At 36.3% G+C, this 23,376-nt stretch overlaps 1 protein-coding gene across 7 annotated transcripts in view; it reads right to left on the bottom strand.

Annotated features, from left to right (window-relative positions):
• Positions 1–23,376, bottom strand: part of Eya4 (EYA transcriptional coactivator and phosphatase 4) — a 272,014-nt gene that overhangs the window by 239,941 nt on the left and 8,697 nt on the right. For all 7 annotated transcript variants that reach the window (XM_013516661.1, XM_013516663.1, XM_013516665.1 and 4 more), the window contains exon 2: positions 6,156–6,254. In XM_013516661.1, coding sequence (XP_013372115.1) covers positions 6,156–6,188 — 33 coding nt within the window. In that variant the 5' untranslated portion in view covers positions 6,189–6,254. The remainder of the gene's footprint in view (positions 1–6,155; positions 6,255–23,376) is intronic.

The following is a 23,376-nucleotide window of genomic DNA, read 5'->3' as shown; positions in this document are numbered from 1 at the left end:
TCCCAGCATCTAAAACTATGCTTCCAATACAGCAGTGCTCTCCCAATATTATTGAAAGAATTAGTAAATTCATATCTCACTTCAAAATTGAATCTGTTATAATATAAAATCCTATGCTAAATAAAAATTTGAAGGAAGATGGGAATTCTATTGTGTTTATCCTTTCATCCTTAGTTGAGCAAAGTTCCTGCAAGACAGCAAGTAATCCTGAAATATTTATTCAATTGAATTTGTTGAATTTTCATTCAATGCCCATACATTGTTATCTCATGACTGCAGGGCGACATATTTAGTAATGAAGACTGCACAGTTGATGTGTAATCATAGTGGAATAATTTACATTTCTCACCATGACTCATGATACTTAAAATCTTTAATCTTCAATTAAATAAACAGAGAACAAGTTGAATTTAATGCTTATTTTAGAATACTACGTGTAGTGTAGGCTCTGAAAACCATTTAAGCTGATCAAAGCAAGTGAGATGATGTGTTCAACAGCATGGATTCCAGCATCAGAATATATGAGCTCACATTCTGTCAGAATAGCTTTCTCTTTTTTTTCAGAATGACTTTTAGATGTCCCAGCCTTCAACAAGACATCTAAACTCAGGTTTGGTGAAGTCTTCTTTGGATTGGAGTTATAATAGAGCTTGCCGTGTGGAGATGTGAAGTTAAATGAGATGAAACATATAAAGCACTCAGTATAGTGCCAATCGGTGACTGTTAGCTTTTACATCAATGAAGTTTTTCATTTGATGGGGACTTTACAGCAAAAGTTACATTACATTCACTCATTCCACTCCCAAGACTGGTAAAGCAAAGCACAGAAGGAATAAATTACATTTCTATCCTTATTATTTACTTTAATTCACAAGGTAGAATTATTGGACCAGGAAATACATTAGTTTTAAGTGCATGTAAGAAAGGTTGGATATGAGCGCTCTTAGTTATATCTGCACTCTCAAAGCTGATTTACCCAATATCCTGGCAATTATCCATCACACAAACAGCAGGTATGAAGCTCTGCCATTCTTTGTATTTAAAAATCCATGGCAGATCACACTTACCTGGAGAAAAAGGTAATGTCCACTCTCCAGATCTTAGCACAACTGCTATACATAAGCTATGATGCGTGGAGCCCTCCTTCTCTACATGATGTGATTCTGAAACAGTTTTAATGAATCAAATTCTAATTTTAGGAATTTATAGAGAGAAACAGGAATCCTAATGAACACAGAAAAATAGGAAATTTCTGGGTTAGAATTGAAGATTAAGCCTTAATGATTAATAAAATGTAAGTATATTCAATAACCACCTTGTAATTTCACATTTTAGATACTCTCTCATAAATACTTTGAAGTAAAGCTATAATTAGCAATTAATTAGGTGTTATCAGTATTTCTGACATGGATTCAGCTTTGACCAGAATCCCACAAAATTCTGAAGCACATTCTTCAGTTGAAAAACATAAAAGTTATACTTGCTATGGACATGATGGTTTTTGCTAGTTTAAAAGTCAAGTTCTTCCAAGCACAACACAAGCATCAGACAGAACTGGAGGCTCAAAATGAATAATCCAACTTTCATTACATTTGCATAAGTTATTTAAAATTAAAAAGTGCATGCTGATCAAACCAATTTAGGGTGGGGGAGAATAAAATAATAATCAGATTTTAATATTTTTATATTACAATATTAGAGAAGTGCAAAATTTATTTAAAATGAATCAAAACAATTATATTCCAGTGTGCTGTCTATGCACTGGAAGAAACTGGTGATTCCAAAGTTCTATGTCTAGATGATGTTTGATGGGGTGCTCAATATTACACAATGGCTAGAAATCTGTCCAAAGAGCTCACAGAGCAACATGGGCTGGAGGCTATAACCAAATTCTACAGAATCTCCTCAAACAAGAAACTGAATAATATTCAGGCATGTAATTGTCTAAGAGAAAGCAATGGAAAGAATAGAGATGCATTTACTAAAGTTGCTCTAGAATTTTAACAGACTTTAAATTAACATGCTCAGCACAAGCAAATAAACACAATCTAGACCTACAAACGTGAATTTCAAAACTACTGTTGAGACATATATGTAGTGTGTATCAAAAGATACTAATAAATTCACCTACTGAAACATACCATCAATAATACAAGTAAACTGACTTATTAGCAATGTTGAAAGAGAAATATTCAGGCTCTTTATATATAACACCTACTAAAGGAAAATCTACTGCAAACTATAACAAATCCATTTATTTCATTTACCAAGTATCCACTATTTTTTTCTTTTGTAACCCATACTACCTAAAATTAATAAACCACTTTTAATTCAAAATCTTCCAACCTGATCATAAATCTGGATTATACTTTCTTCCTCAATTTGATCTAAATGAGTCAGAAGAGAAGAAGCCTATGGTAATATTCAATTCCAACAAAACAGAAGTTGAAAACATCACAATGTATAAGAATATTACAAATATGCAATATGTACTACAAAATTGTATACATTGTCCATCATTTGTTTGAATACAGAAAATATATAATTTCACAATATCAAGAGAGACATTGTTATGCATGACAGAGATTTATGGGCATTTCCATTAACAAGGATACCATTTTCAGAATTAATAACAGTAGTAAGGTATAAATGACTATAGCTTAAACTGATTCTATTTAGTTAGAAGCTCCAATACTGAACTGATAAAATGCTAAACTATTTATGATAGTTAAATCTTACTTTTAATTGCTTGTCCCCTAAAAGCAACCTAGAAAAATAACAGCCGTACATATTGCAAAAAAATTTGTTTAAGGAGTAAATGTGGTTAATCTAGTGTTAGACCTCACCAGTTTTTCTCAGATGTGGATTGAATATGAACTCATAAATACATAACATACTCTGAGAAAAATATTTCTGGATTTCTAAAATATGTAGCCCATTCATTAACATATCTCACCAAAGCATAAAAAAGCTTCTGAAGAAAATATTTATTGAATATCAACAAGAAGTGTGCTAAGAAGGAAGGGTATAAAATGAAGAAGACCCGCCATGACTCTTAAGGAGTTTATAATCTGGTGGAGGCACAAGCAAGTAAACAGATCAAGTTTCAGATGTGAGGGGTGAGTGCTCGGTTAGAGGTAAATGCCAAAAGGTCATGACAGCACACTGGAGAGGCCCTGCCCAGTGTGGCTTCCCATTATGACCAGCTCGCATTGCTAGTAGAATCAAGGCAAAGCTCCAGAAGGTTGTTCAGAAGGAGTAAAACCTAAACTGAATCTTTAAGAATGACAGGCTACTCTGGTAGGGTAAAGGCCCATGTGGGAAGAAGCTCTACAACAATCTCAGAGAATCTGTGAGATTCAGACAACTGACGGAAGCCAGAAATAAGACTGAGGAAATAAGTAAGCAAGCGTTAAACCCTTTGTGCTTGACTACACACATGATCCTCTCCTAAGCGCAGGAAAGGGCCCATGAAGGGCAAAGCAGGAGAGCAGGGATGTGATCAGGGATGTGATGTATTTTAGAAAGTCAACCCTAGAAGCAACATAAAGCAGAACAAGGCAATGGAGAGTTAAATTAAAGATCCAAAATAAAGGCATCAGGGCTAAGAGAACAGCTTTGGGAGAGAATAAAATTGAGAACAAGCAGAATGTTGAGATGGCGGATGGAAGAAAGGAAAATTACCACCTATTTTCAGACGTAATCTATTCCGTGGCTGGTGATGCTCCTCACTGAGATGTACAATAACTGCCCTGGAGGAGCAAGTGAGATAAACTGGCAAGAGGAGGTACAATGAGCTCAATTTTCATGTTCTGAGTTTGTGGACCTATAAACTTCCAGGCAGGTATTTCCAGAGGAAAGGAAAGAGCATTGAATAGTAAACTATTAAACACATTCTCTTTAACCTTGCAAGTATCTGTAGTAGGAGCTAACAGCAAAAATCTATGTGAGAATCCTGTAGGCATTTCAGGTAACATCTTTTTAATTTCCTCCCCACACTGAAGATGAAGAAGAGTTTAAATTCTGAACGGTTATAAGGTATTTCAATGCCACAGGTGACCGACTTTACAGCTTAAATCCATACTATGTTACATTAAGCAAAACACATTACATGTTTTAGGGCCAGATAAAAGTGGGTTCAATTCCAATCTCTGGTGCCAGACAACTGTTTGACCTCAGTTCAGACACAGTTTTCTCATATGCAAAACAGCAACCTCTAGAATTACACTGCAGATATATGGTAAGGATGGGAGGGAGGTATAGACAATGCTGGACGGACTGTGCATGCGGCATAAATGGCACTTATTGTTAGATCTGTGCCCAGAGAAAGATTTCTGCTTACAGTAAAATAGCTATGATGTAAGTATATTTTCTTATATCTTACTATGTACTTTATTTTAATTCTACAATTCTTTATTCTACATTTCAATAAATAAACTATTTTTCAACATTCAAGGTCATTTAAAGATTTTGTTCAGATAGAAATAATTTCGGTGCAAAGGATGGTATTTTTGTATTTCTGTAGTGTTGAATACCACAACAAGACACCCCAAAATGATCAAGCATGTAGATGTTGTTGAGAGAGCTTTGGACTTGGAGTCAGAAGACCAGTGTGAAGTCCCAACTCTGCCACTGGCTAGCCATGCCAACACGGGCAAGTCATTCAGCAGCTCAGAGTGTCCCTGTGAACATTGATGGGTTGAACAGATTGGTTTTTGTGTTCTAAATCTAAATTTAGCAAATAGGGGCAAGCTGACAGGCCTGGAAGGGCACTCTAGATTTTTGGTCCTCAAACCTGGCTGCACATTAGCATCACTGGGAACTTGAAGAAAACATATTTTTAAAAATAGCAACCTTAAAACATCATTGGAAGGACATCAGAGTTACTGTAAATATGTTATTTACAAGTTCTGGATATTACTTTCTAAACGATGATATGGAGCATCTTGGATAACACCTCACTCATTAAAATATAAAAACATATTCTCTTTAACATCAACTGCACTGGAAACAAAATTTCTTTCTTATGTATATACACATGCTGATGGAATCCACCATCCTTTTTGTTAGGAATCTATCTGCTTTAGTACTTAAATTCCATGACCCCAGAAACCTCTGTCTCTGGAAAACAGGCACGAGTTGGTTACCACACACACACACACACACACACACACACACACACACGTGTGTGTGTGTGTGTGTGCACATTTTAGGTATAAATCACCAGTGCTCCTCTCGTGAAAGCCATCATCCATTCCTGACTCAGGTACATGCTCACACTTGCAGACCTCTGATTCCAGCAAGACCCCAAAAAAACCAATGCATGGGGGAGACAGAAAGCAGTCATGCTGAGTAGCATCCATTTGTTAGGAGTCTATGTTGTAACATTTAAATTCAATAGCTAGTATCCTAGAAAAAAATTTTGAAGCCCATGCCTCCTGACTGTCATTTTTACCTACTTTTCTAAAAATGGTAAGTGCATGCCTTTTTCCTTGTGATATCACTAGCTGTGTGCACACAGCTTGGGCAATAGTCTCCAGAAGTGTGGAGAAACCTCCCTCCTTCTGGCCATACACAGTAAAGAACTAGCGTCACAATGAACTACTACTAATGTCACAGTAAACTACTATATGGAGGAAAGACCATATAAAGCCTTTCTCTTCAGGAAATGCGAATCCTCAAAGGATTGTCACCACACTGGCAACAAACTAGCAAGACAAGGAATACCCTTGAGAAATGTGGTTTTCATCCCCAAAATGAGCAAAAAGCATGCTAATTATATACTTTCTCTTGCTACGCTTCTAATAGCCAACAATACATATGCTATCCTGTATATCTGGGACAAAACATTATAAAGGAAGTGCATATAAGTTCAGACTGTCTAAAATACACAGCATGATTTCAACACCCTCATCCTTCCACCACTGGCTTTCCAAGGTAAAGAATCAAGGGAGATATAAAATGTGACATCATCAAATAGAAACAGCATACATCTCCAATAGTCAGTTTTATGGCCTTAGAATCCAAAAAGCAGCAAAAATATATTCACAAAAGACTCACTGCTTACAAAATATTCATGTTAAGTATGGTTTTGAGTACTTATATCATGACTTCTTTTTTTTTTTTAACAGAACTGAGTTTGGATTCAGACTTACTGATTGTTCATTTAAATCCTGGGAGTCTTCCATGTGGTTGTCTCAATTTTCCTGCCACTCCCAAGTAGAAGCAGCTTCCTTCAGTTACAAATGGACTATCTAAAACCAAGAGATGGAAATAAAGGGGAAAAAGAAAGGGTTATCTTTTCATTCCTTCATAAAGTTACCAAAACATATCAAGATTTAGTCGGACTGTTGGTGATTTATAGAAGGATGTTTTTGAAGAACAAAATTTACTAATATTATTTTTATAGTTGATATAAATAATAAACTGAGATAATCAGATAACTATCCAAAACAAGGTACACATCGCATTTTCCAGTAAAATTAAAGTGGAAATAGACTCTAAAAAAAGCCAGTATAAATTTTAAATTCCCAGATAGAGTAGGATCTTACAATTAGAAGATAACACAAAATAGCCACATACTCCTCGCAATCCCCCACCCTCTCTCTCTCTCTCTGTCACACACACACACACACAAAATCAAAATTCAAAGATGCATAAAAGACTTGAAAGAAATACCTCCCTTCACAAAAATCAACCACAATGGGCTAACATACTTAGCATATAATGAGCTGTTACAATTCAAATGCAGAGACATAGTTACTCTATAAAATTACTGTCAATCACTACAATGTTCAAGCACACAAATAAATATACTTTAAAATAAGAATGATACATTCCTAGCCCTTCAAATTCTCCTTTTTAAAAAATGAAACTAAAAGAAAAATAAGAGAAAAAAATAAAAGATGATCTCTTAAGCATAGACATAAATTATAAAAAGTATAGACGTAAGTTATTAAAACCACATTTCAATGAATAGTGACATCAAAAATTTTGGAAAGTATTATTTAGTTGGAAAAATACTTCACACAGAAACAAGAGGCTACCAATGAACTTTACTATCAGTGCAGCAAGTGTTTCTGTGAGTGCCACATATGTCCCTCTACCTATTCCTTACTACAGCCAGGTAGACATGGTCTTAATTTTTTTTTATTTTGTGCTTTGCAGTGTTTCCAAACTAAACTTGTTACCTTTCTTAGTTAATGCAAGATGCTTTAAAATTACAAGAGAAATTGAAAATGTCAATTCTAAAATGGCCTATGCTTATAGAAACACAGAGACAAAGATGAATGATGTTAGTTTCCATTAACAGATAGGTCAGAAAATAATAATGTAATATATGTAAGGTGCATGGTCTCAATGAGAGTGATTCAAAATATTCCCAAACTAGGAAACCAACATTTTGAAAAGAAATTCCATTTTAAAGGGCATGTAAAATGAGGAAAGGGGATATAAAGTATATTATGAGGTATACTGAAGAGTGTAACATTGTATGGTCAGCTGAGAAATGGTGATAGAAAAGTTACAACTTCCACCTTCTAAGCTCATGCCTTCATCTTGTTCTTCTTACTCATCCAGACATCCAGGTCACTCACTCTAGTCCTAGTTCCTACTCCTCCATACTTTGCTCCTCTTTTCCTAGCAGAATTCTGGAGCTGATCCTTGGTCTTGGGCACTCCTCCCAGACTCAGTGATCAACACTGGCTTGGGATACAATGTGTCTCACAATGAGTAGAGGCCACTTGTCCACCTCAGTTTGACCTGTCTGCACACCTGTCCATCTCACATGACCATCCTCCATCCTCCCAGGTGGATATCTCATGTTGGTAGCAAAATAAATAATATCTTATTGTCTCTGCTCCAATCCAAGGACCCTGAACAATTAAAACTAAATGATGCTAAAATAGCCTTGAAGGATCAGTTTAAACTATAGCATGCAGTGAAAATGAATTTCTGAATAGAATTCCAAGTGGCCTCAGCACAAATGTAATTACTATGTATTGAAAACATGTACTATTAAAAGGTTCTTCTAAATTTACACTTTAAAGGGAGAATAATCTCTTAAAGGGAAGATAGTGTGTGTTCTTTACATGACAGTAACCAATTGCCTCTATCTCAGTGCCTAGAAATTCTACGTGCTCAATAAATATAGATTGAATGAAGTTGTAATTATGGTATTTATTATAGTCTGATGAAAAGACTAAACAACTAGGTATTTATAGTTTGGGACATTGTATCTCAAATATATGGTTATTTCAGCAAAAATCTGTTTTGTCCTTATTTTTAGGTACATGGTTTACTCCATTTTACTTTTTTACTTTATATCTGTACAATAAGAACAAAAACATTTGAAAAAATACTACTTACTAAAGAAACTATTTTAACTTTTTGTAAAATTCAACACTGAAAATTATCTACCAGATAATTTCCTACTCATCTGACCTAAAAATAAGATACACTTTTAATAAAATTATTATTGATGCCTATTGGCATGTATAAGGTTAAACCTATTGTTTAAAAATGTAGCATGTTGTATTCATTTCCTAAAACTGCTGTAACACCCAAACACTGGGCGGATTAATGGAATACACATTCATTCTGGCATGGTTCAATAAAGTAGAGGTCCTACATCAAAGTATTGGTATATCTACGCTCCCTTCTTGATAGGAAAAAAAAATCTTTGTTTGTGCCTTTCTGGCCTTTGGTGGCTGCTGGAAATCACTGGCACTCCCAGTCTCTTCCTCTTCCCAGGGCACGCTTTCTGCCTCTCTCCTCATGTGACCTTCTCTGGCGTGTCTCTGTCCAAATTTCCTCCTCTCTTAGATATACCAGTCATTGAATTAGGGCCTACCCTAGGCCGGGAAGACCTACCTCATTGTAACTTGATGACTCTTTTCACAAATAGAGTCATACTCACAAGTATGGGATAAGGGTTTGTACTATCCTTTAGAGGAGACAATTCATCTGAAATGTGTGTACAAGTATTAACACTGAAATTATTTTAGGATGCAATCAAAGTTTAACTGTAATATTTACAGAAAGGATATATAAAAATTAAATTAAGAGTATTGATTATCAAGAAAGAAGTGGTAATTTCTGTGAAGGATCACTATCTCAGTGCACTTTTGCTAACCTGAGGAAAATTAAAATTAAGGCGTCAGAAAAGATATTGGAGCATAGAGAATGAAGTCAAAACTATTCTCTTTCTTTCTTTTTCCTTTTTTTTTTTTTTTTTTTTTTTTTTTTTTTTTTTTTTGCTAAAGCATCAAAATGTATTTAGTGTTCCAGTCAGGGAGTTATTTGTATCAATACCCCACGTTACACCATAGTACTTTGCTTTATATTTCCTTGACATTTAGGCTGATTGTTTTTTAGCTCTAGTTTTAACAGTAACAGGTATTTCATTCTTTGCCAAACTCACTAAGGTACCAAAAAGTTATGAGTCCAGTAATTTTATATTATTGAACCAAGTAAAACTCCCTAGATTAACTGCAGACACAGTATTATTTTACACCATAATTTAGCAATAGTTGTTATGCCAAATCCTTTAACGTTTAGTTTTCACAAATATATGAGAAAAGGATAAAACATTCTTCAGATTAAGTAAGAAAAGAATTACTTTATAATAAAGATATAAAATTAGGGAATAACTGTAACCTCATGCTGTTTTATGAGGCAATAATCTAGCTCCCAGCTCTGTCTCAAGGCCATTCCTCCAGAAAAAGTGAATTTTGAACAGGAATAATAGCAACCCCACGTCTCTATCTCAATTCTTTCTCTTTCAGATAAGTTTTGAAGATCTACACCATTCATGTTATCCTTGAAATCTGCAGTAGAAGTGAGCTATCAACTCTTGCATCTTATAAAGTTAGAATAAAAATTTCAACAATTTTAATTCAAATATATGATATGCATACATACATATGTATGTAAATTTTAATATAATTCTCAGAAATGGAATGAAATGCCACAGGCTAGTTTAGGGGGGAGATTTCAGCAAGGGACCCTCATCTTTGAGGAACGAGAGGATGTTAAAGGGGATTCTGCAATGTGCACCTTTTCCTCTGTCTTTCTAATTAACCTCTGGTTAAAAAACTGGATTGAAAAAGTTCTACATCTTTTGCAGGAGGGGAAGGGACCAAGAGTTGGAGAGAAATGAGAACAGATTGAAGATGTGTTACGTACATGTACAAACTCCTCACCACAAATGTAATCATTTTGTATTACAAACATGCACCCATAAAACTTCCTAAATGAAAAATAAAATGGGATGAAATGATAAGTTACCCTAACCAAAGAAACAGGAACATTAAGAGGATGGGATAACATGAATTGTGTAGAAGTGGCATAGAACAAGGACTGACACTGCGCATGGGCTCACAAGACCTTTGGATTCTGCCCACGGGTGGCACCACCTTCCCCAGGCACAAAAGCCACACATGCACACTTTGTCACTGACCCCCTGCTCCTTCCCTCAGGAAGAAACCACAGAGTCCTCTCAGTACACCCCAACTTTGCTCAGGTCCTCTCCATGCTCCTTGCTTTCCATCACCCCTACCTGAGCTCAAGCTACCAGTGGTCTCTGCTCAGACAAGAGCAACCCCACAGTTTAATGGCCTCCTTCTACCCAGTCCTGGTTCCAAATGTCTCAGCACAGCTTGAGTGATGATTCTGTAAAAGACAGCTGAGGACTCCCTTATAACAATTCTAACTGAGCCTCAGGATAAATCACACATTATTCCCTTGCTCCTACTTTGCAGCTGTGACTGTATCTAGAAGAAAACCATCTCTACCCAAATCCATCTCTACCCAAAAGGTGTCCAGAAGTCTGCAGAATTCGCTTCCCAGAGCTACTGTCCCAGGTGGAGTTTTGAGAAGGATCTCTCCCTTCCTTCCACCTCAGTTCTTGTGCTACCGTACCCACCATCCATCCCTCTCTCACCACTGTCTCAATTACCACGGTGAAGGCTGGGATCTATATCGGGAGTGTCTGAGAGAATGCAAGCATGCATGGTGGAGGAAAAGAATAAAAGAAACTCCAAATGCTTAGTGTTCCCTTAGGAAAGATTTAAAGATTGCGGGCTGCCAAAACTTTTCTCTCAGCCCATTTGCAGACGGTGGGATGGGGAAACAGGTGTCTGGAGACTCCTTCCCATGACCTCTGCCACAGCCCCTTGCAGGATAGGTGGGGCTTTGGAAAACATCTGTACCTGCGCAGTTGCCTGGGCCGTGGGATGGCTCCCTTGCATTAGTCTCACCTTTAGGACAGTTCAACCCTGATTAGATGTTCAGATTTTCAAACGGCAAGTAAATTTCCAGAAGCATATTTTGTTTTAAAAAATGAAGATTTTCTCCAACAGAGATATATTATACATAGACAATATACACCTATCACTTGAATTCAGCTTAACCCATTAGGGTAGGTTCCCCCAGGGCTTCTCCAGTTACGCCAAATTACTTATATTAATGATTCATCTTGCTTAGGACACAGACCTAGGAAAATATCAAGTCAGCTCTTTTTCAATGTGCAAATCTCTAAATTGTAACACTTAGGACTCTTTACAGCTCTGTGACTGTGAAAAAAACTGGTATTTAGGGCTCTGAAAAGAGCTCACCCTGAAAGAGGAGAAAAAACGAAGATGGCAAGAAAGCCCTGGCAGAATCTAAAGCCCTGGGTCTTGTTACTCTCGAAGTCATACCGTTTCTCTGTTCCTCCTACTGCTTGATTGTCCAGTTGTGCTTTGGATTTCAAAGGCTGCCCTCGTCCTCCTCATCAACTACAGTTTCTTCTTTATTGAGCAAGTTCCTTTAAGTAAAACTGTGGCACTTTATATTCTCTTTCCACCCTTGAAAAATTGTAGCGGTGAGCAGCTGTCCAAAAGGGCATTGCTTTCCCTCTGTGCACCTAGTTACCTACACTGCCCTCCACATTTCATTAATGGGCTGTGAAGCTGGGTCAGGCCCTGGCAGCCTCTCACCGCTCAGGCAGCAGGCCAGAGAGGGACGCCAATGGCACAGACAAAGAACACCTCGCTCCCAGTCTATGGCCAACTGTTCAGAGAGGTGGAGACGGGCATTCTCTGACCATGCACGTGACTGTTCCCTGCCTGTGGAGAAAAGGAAAACAGCTGAGATGTCCAAGAAGCAGATCTGGGTGAATAGTAATGAGCACCTTGCCTGACTTCAAACTCCGTAAATGAAGCCAGGCTTCAAAGTAGGAGCTGAGTTCTTTTCTAACTGTTTATAAAGACAGAATGGAGTTAACATGTGCAACGCCTTAGGACTGATCCCTAGCACTACAAAATGATGATGATAATGTTAGTATTTTTCAAACTTAAAATTATAATAAGTTTATTTTCATGAAAATCATTTAGGTCATTTACGGTAAGTCAATTTCATGGCAAAAAAAAATCTTCTTGGGCTTGTCAGTCATGATCCCTTGAAGTTTTGACAAGCAGCTCCAGCCAAGGTTTTCGGTTTGCTAACTGTAGATGCATGGTTAATGAGCCTGGAAACACAGTACTGTAGCTATGACTGAACTATCCCCGGGAGACAGCTGAAAGCATTCTAAACTGGAGCAATTTCTGATGGCACTGGAAACACAGAGGCATGCTGCAGACCAGTTCCCCTGCTTTCATGCTGTTCCTCTTGCCTTCTTAACCTGCCCTTGGAAATCACACTACTGAGTATTTTGCATATACCGTAATGGGGGAGCTGGCTCTCCTGGAAGAAGAGAAAATATTCGAACCTTTTCTTGAAAGCAGTGTGCTACTTTTTTCACCTATAAATCTCTTTTCCATGTAACCTAGCAGCCTTTTGGATGAAGACTATATGACCGTATATATTGCTTAACGCACATCTGATGACTTTATGCCCCTCCTGAGGAAAATGTGTTACACTTTGAAAGAATTTAAGAGTAGATCTCCCAAGCTTGGTACTTAATGCACAAAACTCTAGCAATGTGAAAGGACAGTTTTGCTAGAAGGAATATACATTTAGAAGCTCCAAGCAAAGCCTGGAATAAAACAGGTCTGTGTGTGAATCCTTTTTTAATACTGGATCACTATGAGAATGTCTCTAAATATCATTCGCTTCATCCATGAAATTAGCATAATAATACTTGCATTATAATTTGTTAGGATAAATTATATATTTTAAAAACACAAATTTTTGGTCACTAGTGATAGTGGAAGAAAATTCCTACTCTTGTATTTTGTTTTTCACATACTAAACGAAACATTTTAGCATTCTTTGATGGCTAGTATAGTAGCTACAAACTTTCTTGCCCAAGTGCACTGATTTTTAAATCTACTAAACTATAAACTGTATACTAATCAATGATTTCCAGGAGCTATACTGACCATCTATATTTACAAGTAGTCAAAACTTGCCAGTAGTACCAATTTCTTGTGCTCAGATTCTAAGTTTGTAAAAACAAACAGTACCTCAGTTAAGTCATCAGCATTTACCATTTTTTAGTCTGTCAGTTGATATAACATCAAAATTGTGATTGTTTTCTTTCATGTTGACGTATTGATACAATAACAGAATTGTAGTTGGATATATGAAAAGGAAGGGAAAATGAAAACATGAGATAGGAATGAGCAATTAGTGTACTGAGCTGTGAGAAGCTTACAACTCTTCAAAACAGAAGTTAGTACAAAACATTCAGGAATAAAGACAACAGAGTGTTACTGCATTTTGATAGTCCTGGCTTCCAAATAAAAATAGCACTTGTGATGTCGCTGCAGCAACACATCCACTTCTGATTTTTGAAACATGAGGTGATCTGGACATAGAATTGAAGATTGTGGAGATGTTCCAGGTGAGAAGTCGGGAGAACCTGGACTGAGGTGGAGGCTGAAAGAAGCCTGGTAAAAAGGCTACAAGGGAGAGTGAGAGATAAAGCAATGGGAAACAAAAAAAAATCAATGAATATAATTTATGAAGCAAACCTGGCTCTCAGGGGTCACCCTTGATTCACAAGAAACTGGTCATATGGAAAAGTTGAGAGGAAAAGCTGTCTCCACATTTGCATTCTTGCTATTATTTTTGTTGCCTCTAACTTCATTCATGGAGATGAGCCGGAAATAAAAGCAAGAGGCAATCCGCAAAAAAAGGGGTGTCTGAATAGTTTGACATTTTTATACAGGGAGGGAGCTACAAAAATTCAGCCTACCCTCAGACTTAGCAGGGTAGCTAGCATAAGATGGAGCCTCCGGGAAGGGAATAAAAGAAAATAATTACTTGAGATAAATCAAAACCTCAGCCTTACACAAATGTAAATTCTAAATTTTTACTGTGTGGGACAGAAACCTCAAGCCAAAAAAATAAAATCAAAATTGACCTCAGTGCTTGAAATCCCTAGACTCCAGGAAAAGCAAACACACAATTCCTCCAAGGGGTACAAAGAATTCTGAGAAAGAAATCTATCAAAAAAATTATAAGCTACCTAAGAAACCAAGCACCACGGAGACAGCAGATGCAGCAACAGGAGAAGCAGGCAACTAAGAATTCAAATCATAGAATACTCTTTTAAAAATTCTATTATAAATATGTGTAAAACGCTGGAAGAGAGAGAAGAAACAAAACTGAAGGGACCACATATGAAAAAATACACAAATTTAGAAAAACACTATAGAAATACTTTTTAAAATATATGCACTGGACTTTTAAAAACAAATGAATGAATGAATTAAATAGCAAATCAAATACAGCCAAAGAAACAATCTATGATCTTGAAGATAAACCTCCAGAAGTTCCTGTCTTCCGTAAGTGAAGATGACAACAAAAACAATAACAAAACAATCATATTTCATCCTCTCAACTTTTCTCAGGAATGAAGACACGAGCTCTAATAATATAACAAAGTAAAATGAGACCCATAATTGCCTAAAGTCAAGCTATCAACTTGAATTGTGTCTACAGTGAATATCATTTAAGGATTTAATCAGATATAATGCTGCTTGCCTTCTTAAATTTGGGACACTTGAGAATTTCCTTGGTCCAGATCTTTAATTGAGACATCCAGGAATATCTAAATATATTCTTCCCTCTCCATAAATTTCCCTGCAGTATTGGAGCTTAAAAATCATCCCCTGGACTTTAAAACTGTATTCAAAGTAGAATTGTCTTTACAAAAAGAGTTGCCATTATAGCATCTACATATAACTCCAAAGGGCCACCTAAAGGCTAAAGGGCTGAAGAATACAGAATATGATATCTCAAATAAATCCAGTGTTTTGATTGTGCTTCCCTGTTGCATGTTTTGAATTTAAAGGCAAGCTTGGAAAGGAAGAACGGGAGAAGTTAGTAAAGAGATGAATATGGCTGAAATGGAAATGAATATGGATATGAATGAAATCTATACACACCTATTTCTTTGTCTTAATACCTGGAATAATTTAGAAATAGGTGGGGCTTAATTACATGCTAGTCATCTGGTTGTGTAGGTATAAACTTGAAGTTTTTCAGATTCCATGAACAGAACCACTTCCTCTTCCTCTTTCGTATTTTTTCAATGCTTCTTTAAATTTTGCTTTAAAAATCTCCATGTCGGAACTTCTACTCTTTGACCTGCCCACCAGAGCCGCAAAAGATAAACTAAATCCTACTTTCACATATACTGCAGGCTGGTAGATATTAGGAGCATGCTATCACTCATGTCATCCCCTAAATCATGTTTTCTCTAAGTACCCCTTGTTAACCAGACCACATCTTTAATAAAAATCTTTGCTTCCCAGTATGGGTTATGGGGAAATTCAGTCAAGCACAAAAACATAACTGCCTAGGAAATACACTAAATGAGAGATAGCTATGAAGTGGCTCACAGTACATCATGATTTTTAAGTCACTGAATTATAAATTGACATTTCATTAATATAGGTCAGCATTAATTTATGTCAAAGTATCCTATTTGTACTCAGACAAAAATAGGAAGGAAAACCAACTGGCTGAAATGAAACTGAATGAAAACACATTTTCAAAACAGTAAGAATGCTCTTTCAAGAAAGACCCTAGGATTTTGTTTGTTAAGACTGGATTATTCTTCAAGAAAATTAAAGAGAAAAAAAGACTCAGGTTTAAGCTGAAGGAAGGTTTGGTGTGCTAGTGCTTGAATACGCTGGGCTTTTTTGCAGATGTGTTAGGTTCCCAAGGATCCAAATGATCTTGAGCCTTAAGAGCCTTCTGGGGAAGACACGTTACAAGAAAAAGAGCTGAGGAGATGTACACATGGAATCCAAGTCTAAAAGAAAAGAAGGAGAATGGAAACAAGAAAAGTTAGTGACAATAAGCACGGCAGAAGGTGGTGGTGGAGGTAGTACCACAGTGTTCTCTGGAGTCTCTGTTGTAGATAGCACTGCTGGGGGGAAGTTCCAGATAATTTCCTCCTTTGGAGCTACTTACATCCCCTGCTTTTTAGTTTCTATAGGGAAATAGTGAGGCCAAGTGCAGGTCTGACCCAGAGAAGTACTATTTGCTTTAAATATGACCTTTCAAGCTTATGGAAAGAAATGAAGAAGGTGAAGAAAGCTTGGGAAAATTCTAGTTAAACCATTAAGAGCAAGACCACATTCAGTAAGAATTTCAGCTGAATTGAAACTCAGAAAGATACGAAAGTAGAATAATTTTCTCCCTCTCGATTAAACCAAATCAGAAGAGCCCAGGAGTAGAAATGAGCTAGGGATCCTTCAGAACTCTCGGTGAGTACCATGCTCTTTCCTGATCACCACTCTGTGCCTCAAGACTATCTAGGGCTCTTGAACAAGCTACCTTGCTCCAGAACGAGCTACAGGGACTGCCCATGTACACCACAATGGCCCACATCTGGACAATCTGAGGTTTTTTTATTTTTTGGAGAAATGCCTTAATTTCCATTTCATGATAGCTAAAAAATGAAATGAAATGTTTCTTTGAAGAAAATGTATGATATTTAATTAAAATAGTTTCCAAAGTCTCTAAATCAAGAGGCATTTTGCAAAAACACTGATTCTTTTCAAATATGTAAATGAATAAATAGGAGAGGAAAAGTCAAAAAATAAAGAAACACTTCTAAAGCACATGTCAGGAGAGGCGTATCTTTCATTTCATAAGTTTCAGATTGAATCAGCCAAACGGAATCATAGAACTCTATGTTTGCCATGACTCAACATACAGCTTTACGAAAACCTTGTAATTTCTCCAAACTTCAGCTGCTCACTCTATAAAAGAAGTATATTACTTGAAACTTAATTCCCTCACAACAGTGAGAGTTTCGATTCAACATTTATAAAATGCTCTCTCATTTCCCTGATTAACAGGAAAAATACTGTAGTAGTTGTATAATGTGCTTTCCAAAAAAATATAAAGGTAGGTGGCTGGATTTTATGTAAAATAATACTTTACTTGAGAAATAAGGATCAGTCCTATTTCCTACCTCTCTGTTCCATTTGCTAAGTAATAAAAGTTACTTGTAACAGAAAAAGTATCAAATTAATATTCAAGTCAGTTGAAGTGTTATCACCATAGGCCTCTCCTACCTTGGGGAAGGGAGAGTTGTTTTGTTTTTCCAAGCTACCCCCCATGTTTATATGGTGAAGTTAGGAATGTTGGGCATGGTTTTTGAAGGTCTCTAGCGTATTCACTGGTTTCTGGCATTCTAATGCACTCTACTCTTATAACCATAAAAGTACTCTTGAGTGCTTCTGGAAATATATAACAAATCCTTAATCAATTTAAGAGTGTTTTAACTGCATACATGAAATTTCTTGGGAGGAAAATGTTAGCTATTCAACACACATATAGTACTTAAGTTAGCAAGAGAGTTCCTTCTCAAAGGCACAGGGCAGTTTCCCTATAGTAATATAATTTTCAGTTTTATGTGCATAAGACCTATTGAATCCCTTAGAATAACAGGAAATTCCGCAGGAAAAAAATCCCACAAAAGTTGATAGCCATATTTATCCAATGCCAGAGGAATATGTTAGCTGTTTTGAGTTGGATTACTCTTTAAAGGCAGTAAATAACTATTGAAGGTTAACCAAAATCTTAATTAACCAGAACTATGGGAGCTGAAGAGTTGGATACAGAGTTTCATACATATAAGAATCTAACAATAAAGCCAACCTCTTAATGAACTTCAGTTTAAATTTTAGGCATCTTGTTATGTTAGCAATTTTCTGTACTTTGATGCAGTGATTTGAATTTTCACATTAAATTTTCACAATAAACAAGTTATATTTTCATATTTAAATTTATAATTGTTATAGCATGGTTATTTTAAGATATTGTAATCCTTAGAAGCACACTCAAAGTGGAAACATTTCATGTATATTATCAGTCTTGTTAACCAGAGCACAAATAATTACAGTGTGAGAAAGGCTGGCTTCTGGCTTTTATGAGAAAGATGCGAGCATCACCACTGGGATGTAAGGTATCATAATCTTTTTTGAAAGTATTTAGGAGGCTTCTGTGCAAAAAGCACATGTGTTTTTATTGATTAATCCTATGTCTAGCGTATTAACTAAGAATTCTTGGCAAGTTTACAAAGAAATATATAAAAATCATTATTACAGGACTGGTGGGGTTGTAGCTCAGTGGTAGGGCATTTATCTACCATGAACAAGGCCCTAGATTCAGTGTCAGCAGAGCAAAACAAAAAAAAATCATCCTCAATGTAACCCTTTTTGTAATAGTAAAACTTTAGAGATTAAGTATATATCACGATTAATTATATACCAAGCATAACAGTTAAATTATGAAACATCTGCTTACATTCAATAGAAGCATCTAAAACTGTATGTTCTAACGTGTGGGAAATATTCAAAATTCAGCAGATTAAAAATAAGTTTTAAAAATGTAAAATAAAAATGTTACATTTTCATTTATTTCTTCCATTTACATATATATTGAAAAATATCTAAAAGAAAGCAAATCAAAGCACAACTTACCTTGATTTGCAGAGGAAATAAATACAGTGAGTAAATATACTTTTTACTTTAAATATACCTGCATTTGGAAACTTTTAATGAAATATAAAATACACATGGTAAAATGCACCAATCAAAAATTGACACCTGGTGAATTATTGAATAGCCACACTGCTGTCACCAGCAACCAAACCAATGTCAAGGGCACGAGCAGAGTTCCGGAAGTCCACCCCTCCCCCTTCCAGCGACTCTCATCTCCGAAGTAACTCCAGTGTATCTACTTTAATGCTACAGCAAGTACAAACTCCTGTGTTTAAGAAAAATGATTAATTTTTTTTTTAAAACAACTTGCTTTAGCAGCACTGATTTCTCCTTTTTTGGTATTAAATAACTCATTAGTTTATTCAAAGAAACAAATTTAAAATAGATTGGTCCATTATAGTGGACCAGGCAGTGAAGCAAGTGTCTTTTCAGTGAGAGCTCAGTTATTCCTTCCCATAACTCTTTACAGCAGGTACTACTGCTGTTATTATTTGCTATTCACACCTACTGGAACTGTGACATGCAGCAGCTTAGTATGTCACCTCTTCCACTTTATAGAACTAATAAATGTTAGATCCTGAACATACATAGAAGCGGTCTAAATCCAGTCTTTTCAACTGCTTGTCAGACAAACAAAAATAAAGGCACCAAGATGGAGAGTTGGACCACCGGAGTGTCTCTTGCATTGGGCTCTTCTGCTTTGTTTTGAGTAGCTGATGTAAAGTCACTTAATGCAGAAACTTGCCTGCAACATGGATGGGGTAAGCTAGCTTCCCCTTTTGATCTGACTCTGATACATGATGTGTACCAAAATACAAGGAAATAAGCTTCATCATGATGTAGTGCAATCGTGCCCTGCATTCAAAAGTGACTCAGAGAAGGAAATAAAGCCACAATTTTTGAAACTATTGGAAACAATAATCTTAATTTAATGTTATTTTTGGACATAAGGAGGGTTCCTTTTCCCCTAAATAAGCAAGTTTGTGGTTTTGAAGGGTCTTGCTCATCTTTGTGTGGAAAATGCCTAAAAACAAACCACTAGAAACTTAAACAAAAAAATTTTCCTTCTCAGCCGTGCCGGAAAAAAGACTTAATTTCTCTCACCAAGGGGCCACGTACACTTTTAACAGATATATCTGGGAATGTTTGGTCTCCATGTTTTGAATAATGGACAGAACATGCTTTCTTTAAGATGAAATTCATAGTTTCAAACATTAAAAGTTTAAAAAAAAAAACAAAAACATGAAATTTATCTCAGCAGAAAAGCAATCGCAGAGGCCATTTGTTTCTAGAGAAACTTCGGAGTGTGAAGACCATAAACCTCAAACAGAAATCTGTCATGTTGAGTTCAGTTTATTTAAAATGCCAGTTGACGCTGGACACACCTTTCTTCCACCAGAAAATCAGTTATACTTTGGTACAAATGAAGCTTCAAAGAAATTAAAGTAGACAAAAACCAACAAATCAGCTTCATGGCAGTAAGCAAAACAGAATTAATTTTCTAAAATGTAAAAAGGGTTCATTCTTTGGAGATATCTGGCTTTGCACCCCCACTTTCTTTAAAGCTATGCACGTAATAGTGCAGTTATTTAATTAATCTCCACGTATATGCCCAGTATCTGACAGTACAAAGGGAAAAGATAGTCTCTCCTCTCAGCAAGTACAGAATCTTTCTAGAAAACCAGCTCATGTACAATTAGCACCAACAAAATATGCTGCTATATTAATAGTGCAAATAAAGTACGATGGTATTACATAGAGAAAAGAACTAATTCTGCCTGAGCCCTAGAGAATGCTTCCCAGAGGAGGTGACATTTGAGCTAAGCCCTGAAAGATGAGTAGATTTTCTATCCAGGTAAGCAGCCAAAGAGTAAAAGGCAAGCAGGCTAAGGCAGCTGGGACAGTGGATGAAGAGGGTGAGACTATCGCGATAGAGAAAAGAAAGTGCCTGCTTGTACTATATGTCAAAAAGCAGTCGCCAAAACTGGTAAGCCTCACTGCATTCAGATATGAAGACTCAAGCTGAGAAAGTACATATGTGACTTAAATGCTCTAGAGGGTTCCCTGATTTATGAACCAGGGAAATGCTCATTTGGAAACACAGGCCCTCTGGTTTTTTGGCTATTCACCAGGGGCTTGGGGCTACTGGGGATCCTGTTCAATGTCTTGCCTAAAGTACTGGGGTAGGCATGGCCTTAGCTGTGCCTCCTTTGGCCTTCCTAACAATGAATGCTGCAGAACTCTCCTGTACTTACTGAAAACTAGTGATTTCAGCTTCCCACTTAAATTGCCCCCAACCCAACTCACTTGGTATGGTTGTCCCGGGCACTGGGCTGCCTCGCACCCATTTGAACTCTGCTGAGAAGTGGCTGTGCGTGTGCAGGGTGCAGGATCCTGTTCCTCTTAGGAAGACCTGTGGTCGCATTCAATGGGCTATGTTTGTAGCAACTTTCTCCACTAAAGCCACTTCAAAAATTAGTGTTTTGAAGGTGCGTATGACAGTAGTGTGTGTGTGTGTGTGTGTGTGTGTGTGTGTATTCGAGTTTCTCTACCCCACCCACTTGAATATCAATAAGTAAATGATGTGAAATCTCTAGATCAGTCTGCCTGCCTCCACCCACGATGATTATCTGCTTGATACAATAAAGGGCAGCCACTAAATTAGACAATATGTATGTGCGGGATTTCAAGAATATTTGCAATTACTAATGGAATAAAAAGTGTCCACTCTACAGAATGTAAGTCTGATCATATATATATTTAAAGTAAATATATTTAAATCATATGTCTTAATATTAAAAGATTAAAATCATACATATTCAATATATATATTACTAATGTTTTATAGTTCAAAATAATTTTCACATTCAATCCAAAACTCATGTAAACCTTATCAACTGTCCCTTTATGCTCAACATCACATTTTCCTATTTAGTTCAAGTAACGTTCAGAACATTTTTCTGATATACCTAAGCCAGGCAGGGTTAGCGTTCAGACAGCAATCACAGTAATTACATTCAACATCATATCATTCTTAGATAAACTGTACACATTAATGTTAACCCAAAAATCAGAACATAAAATGTTGAATTTGTTAATTCACTGAAAGTGTTTTAACATGCAACATTTTCATTTTTCCTTTCTTCAGAGTTGTACAAGTATTATTAAATTCAAGTTCCTGAATTTGTAATACAAATAAAAAGCTAAGATGTAATTGTTCTGATTTTGGGGGGACGGTGCCAAGTGACAAACTCGGGTCCTCATACAGGCTGTGTAGGCAAGAGCTCCACAGCTTACCTATACCTCAGGCATCAACTGAAAATTTCTCATTACTAACAAACAAATGATTTAATTCATTGTCTTAATTTTAAGACAGATATTATTGGGAACTTCATCCTTTCTGACACTATAGACTAAATAAAGTAAAAATTTCTTAAATAAAATAAGTTTCTTCTTACTAAATGTTTATCTATGGAAAAAGACAGATAATTGTTGCTATTTAAAAATGATTCAAAAGTATCTACTAGTAACTACCAATAAAAAAGAGAAGACTAGCTATAGAGAAAATTCCAATAAATATTTGCTTTTATCATACTCTCTGAGTATTTCTGCGCCTCCATATATTATTTCCAAAAAAAGGAAAATATATTGAAGATGATCAACCTGTCTAAAGCTTGTCTGTAATCCTTTCTATGTGAAGTTAATCTATCAGCACAGACCAATGAGAACTGTTTGACTTTGTATTTAAACTTGGGAGGAAGGTATTAGGATTCTCCACAGTTGACTGGAAATATAACAATCCTCTTATGCAGAGCCCTGGGAATCTTAGACAATACTGAATGATGTCAGTGCTTAAGTAAGTCAGAAAAGCTCGAACTATAGCCATATTTACCAGGATGACTCTAGAGTACCAAATTTGTATTTAGTTCATTAAGGGTCAATTTATGTGACATAGTCTATCACCCTTGAAAGAATTTTCAGATCTAAAAATTTCTGTAATATTTTGGGTGATCTAATGAATGGTATATAATCACAGTCCACTAGTACTCATATTGGACATTATTCTAAATGCTTTCCATATATGCACTCATTAAATGGTCATCAGAAACCCATGAGGTATGGTCTATTACGTGAGAAAACTGAAGGAAAATCAGTTCAAGTAATGAGATTGCCATGACAAAGTGTCGAGGATGAAGCCAAGCAGCCCGGTTCCGTATTCCTAGCTCTTGTCCACTATCCTATATATCAAGAATCTGGACCCTTCAATTGCAACTGCTGTGAAATAGCTGTATTGCAAGAGATTTTTCAAGATCCTTGATTTATTCACTAAATCAGTAACTCCCCAATGGCAGAAAATAGGCACATCCCTACACAGACACACATCCCTACACAGACACACAAACACACACACACACACACACACACA

This window comes from Chinchilla lanigera, unplaced genomic scaffold (assembly GCF_000276665.1).
Source record: "Chinchilla lanigera isolate Chin_1 unplaced genomic scaffold, ChiLan1.0 scaffold00035, whole genome shotgun sequence".
Lineage (NCBI taxonomy): Eukaryota > Metazoa > Chordata > Mammalia > Rodentia > Chinchillidae > Chinchilla > Chinchilla lanigera.
This window is presented reverse-complemented; position numbering and strand designations above follow the sequence as displayed.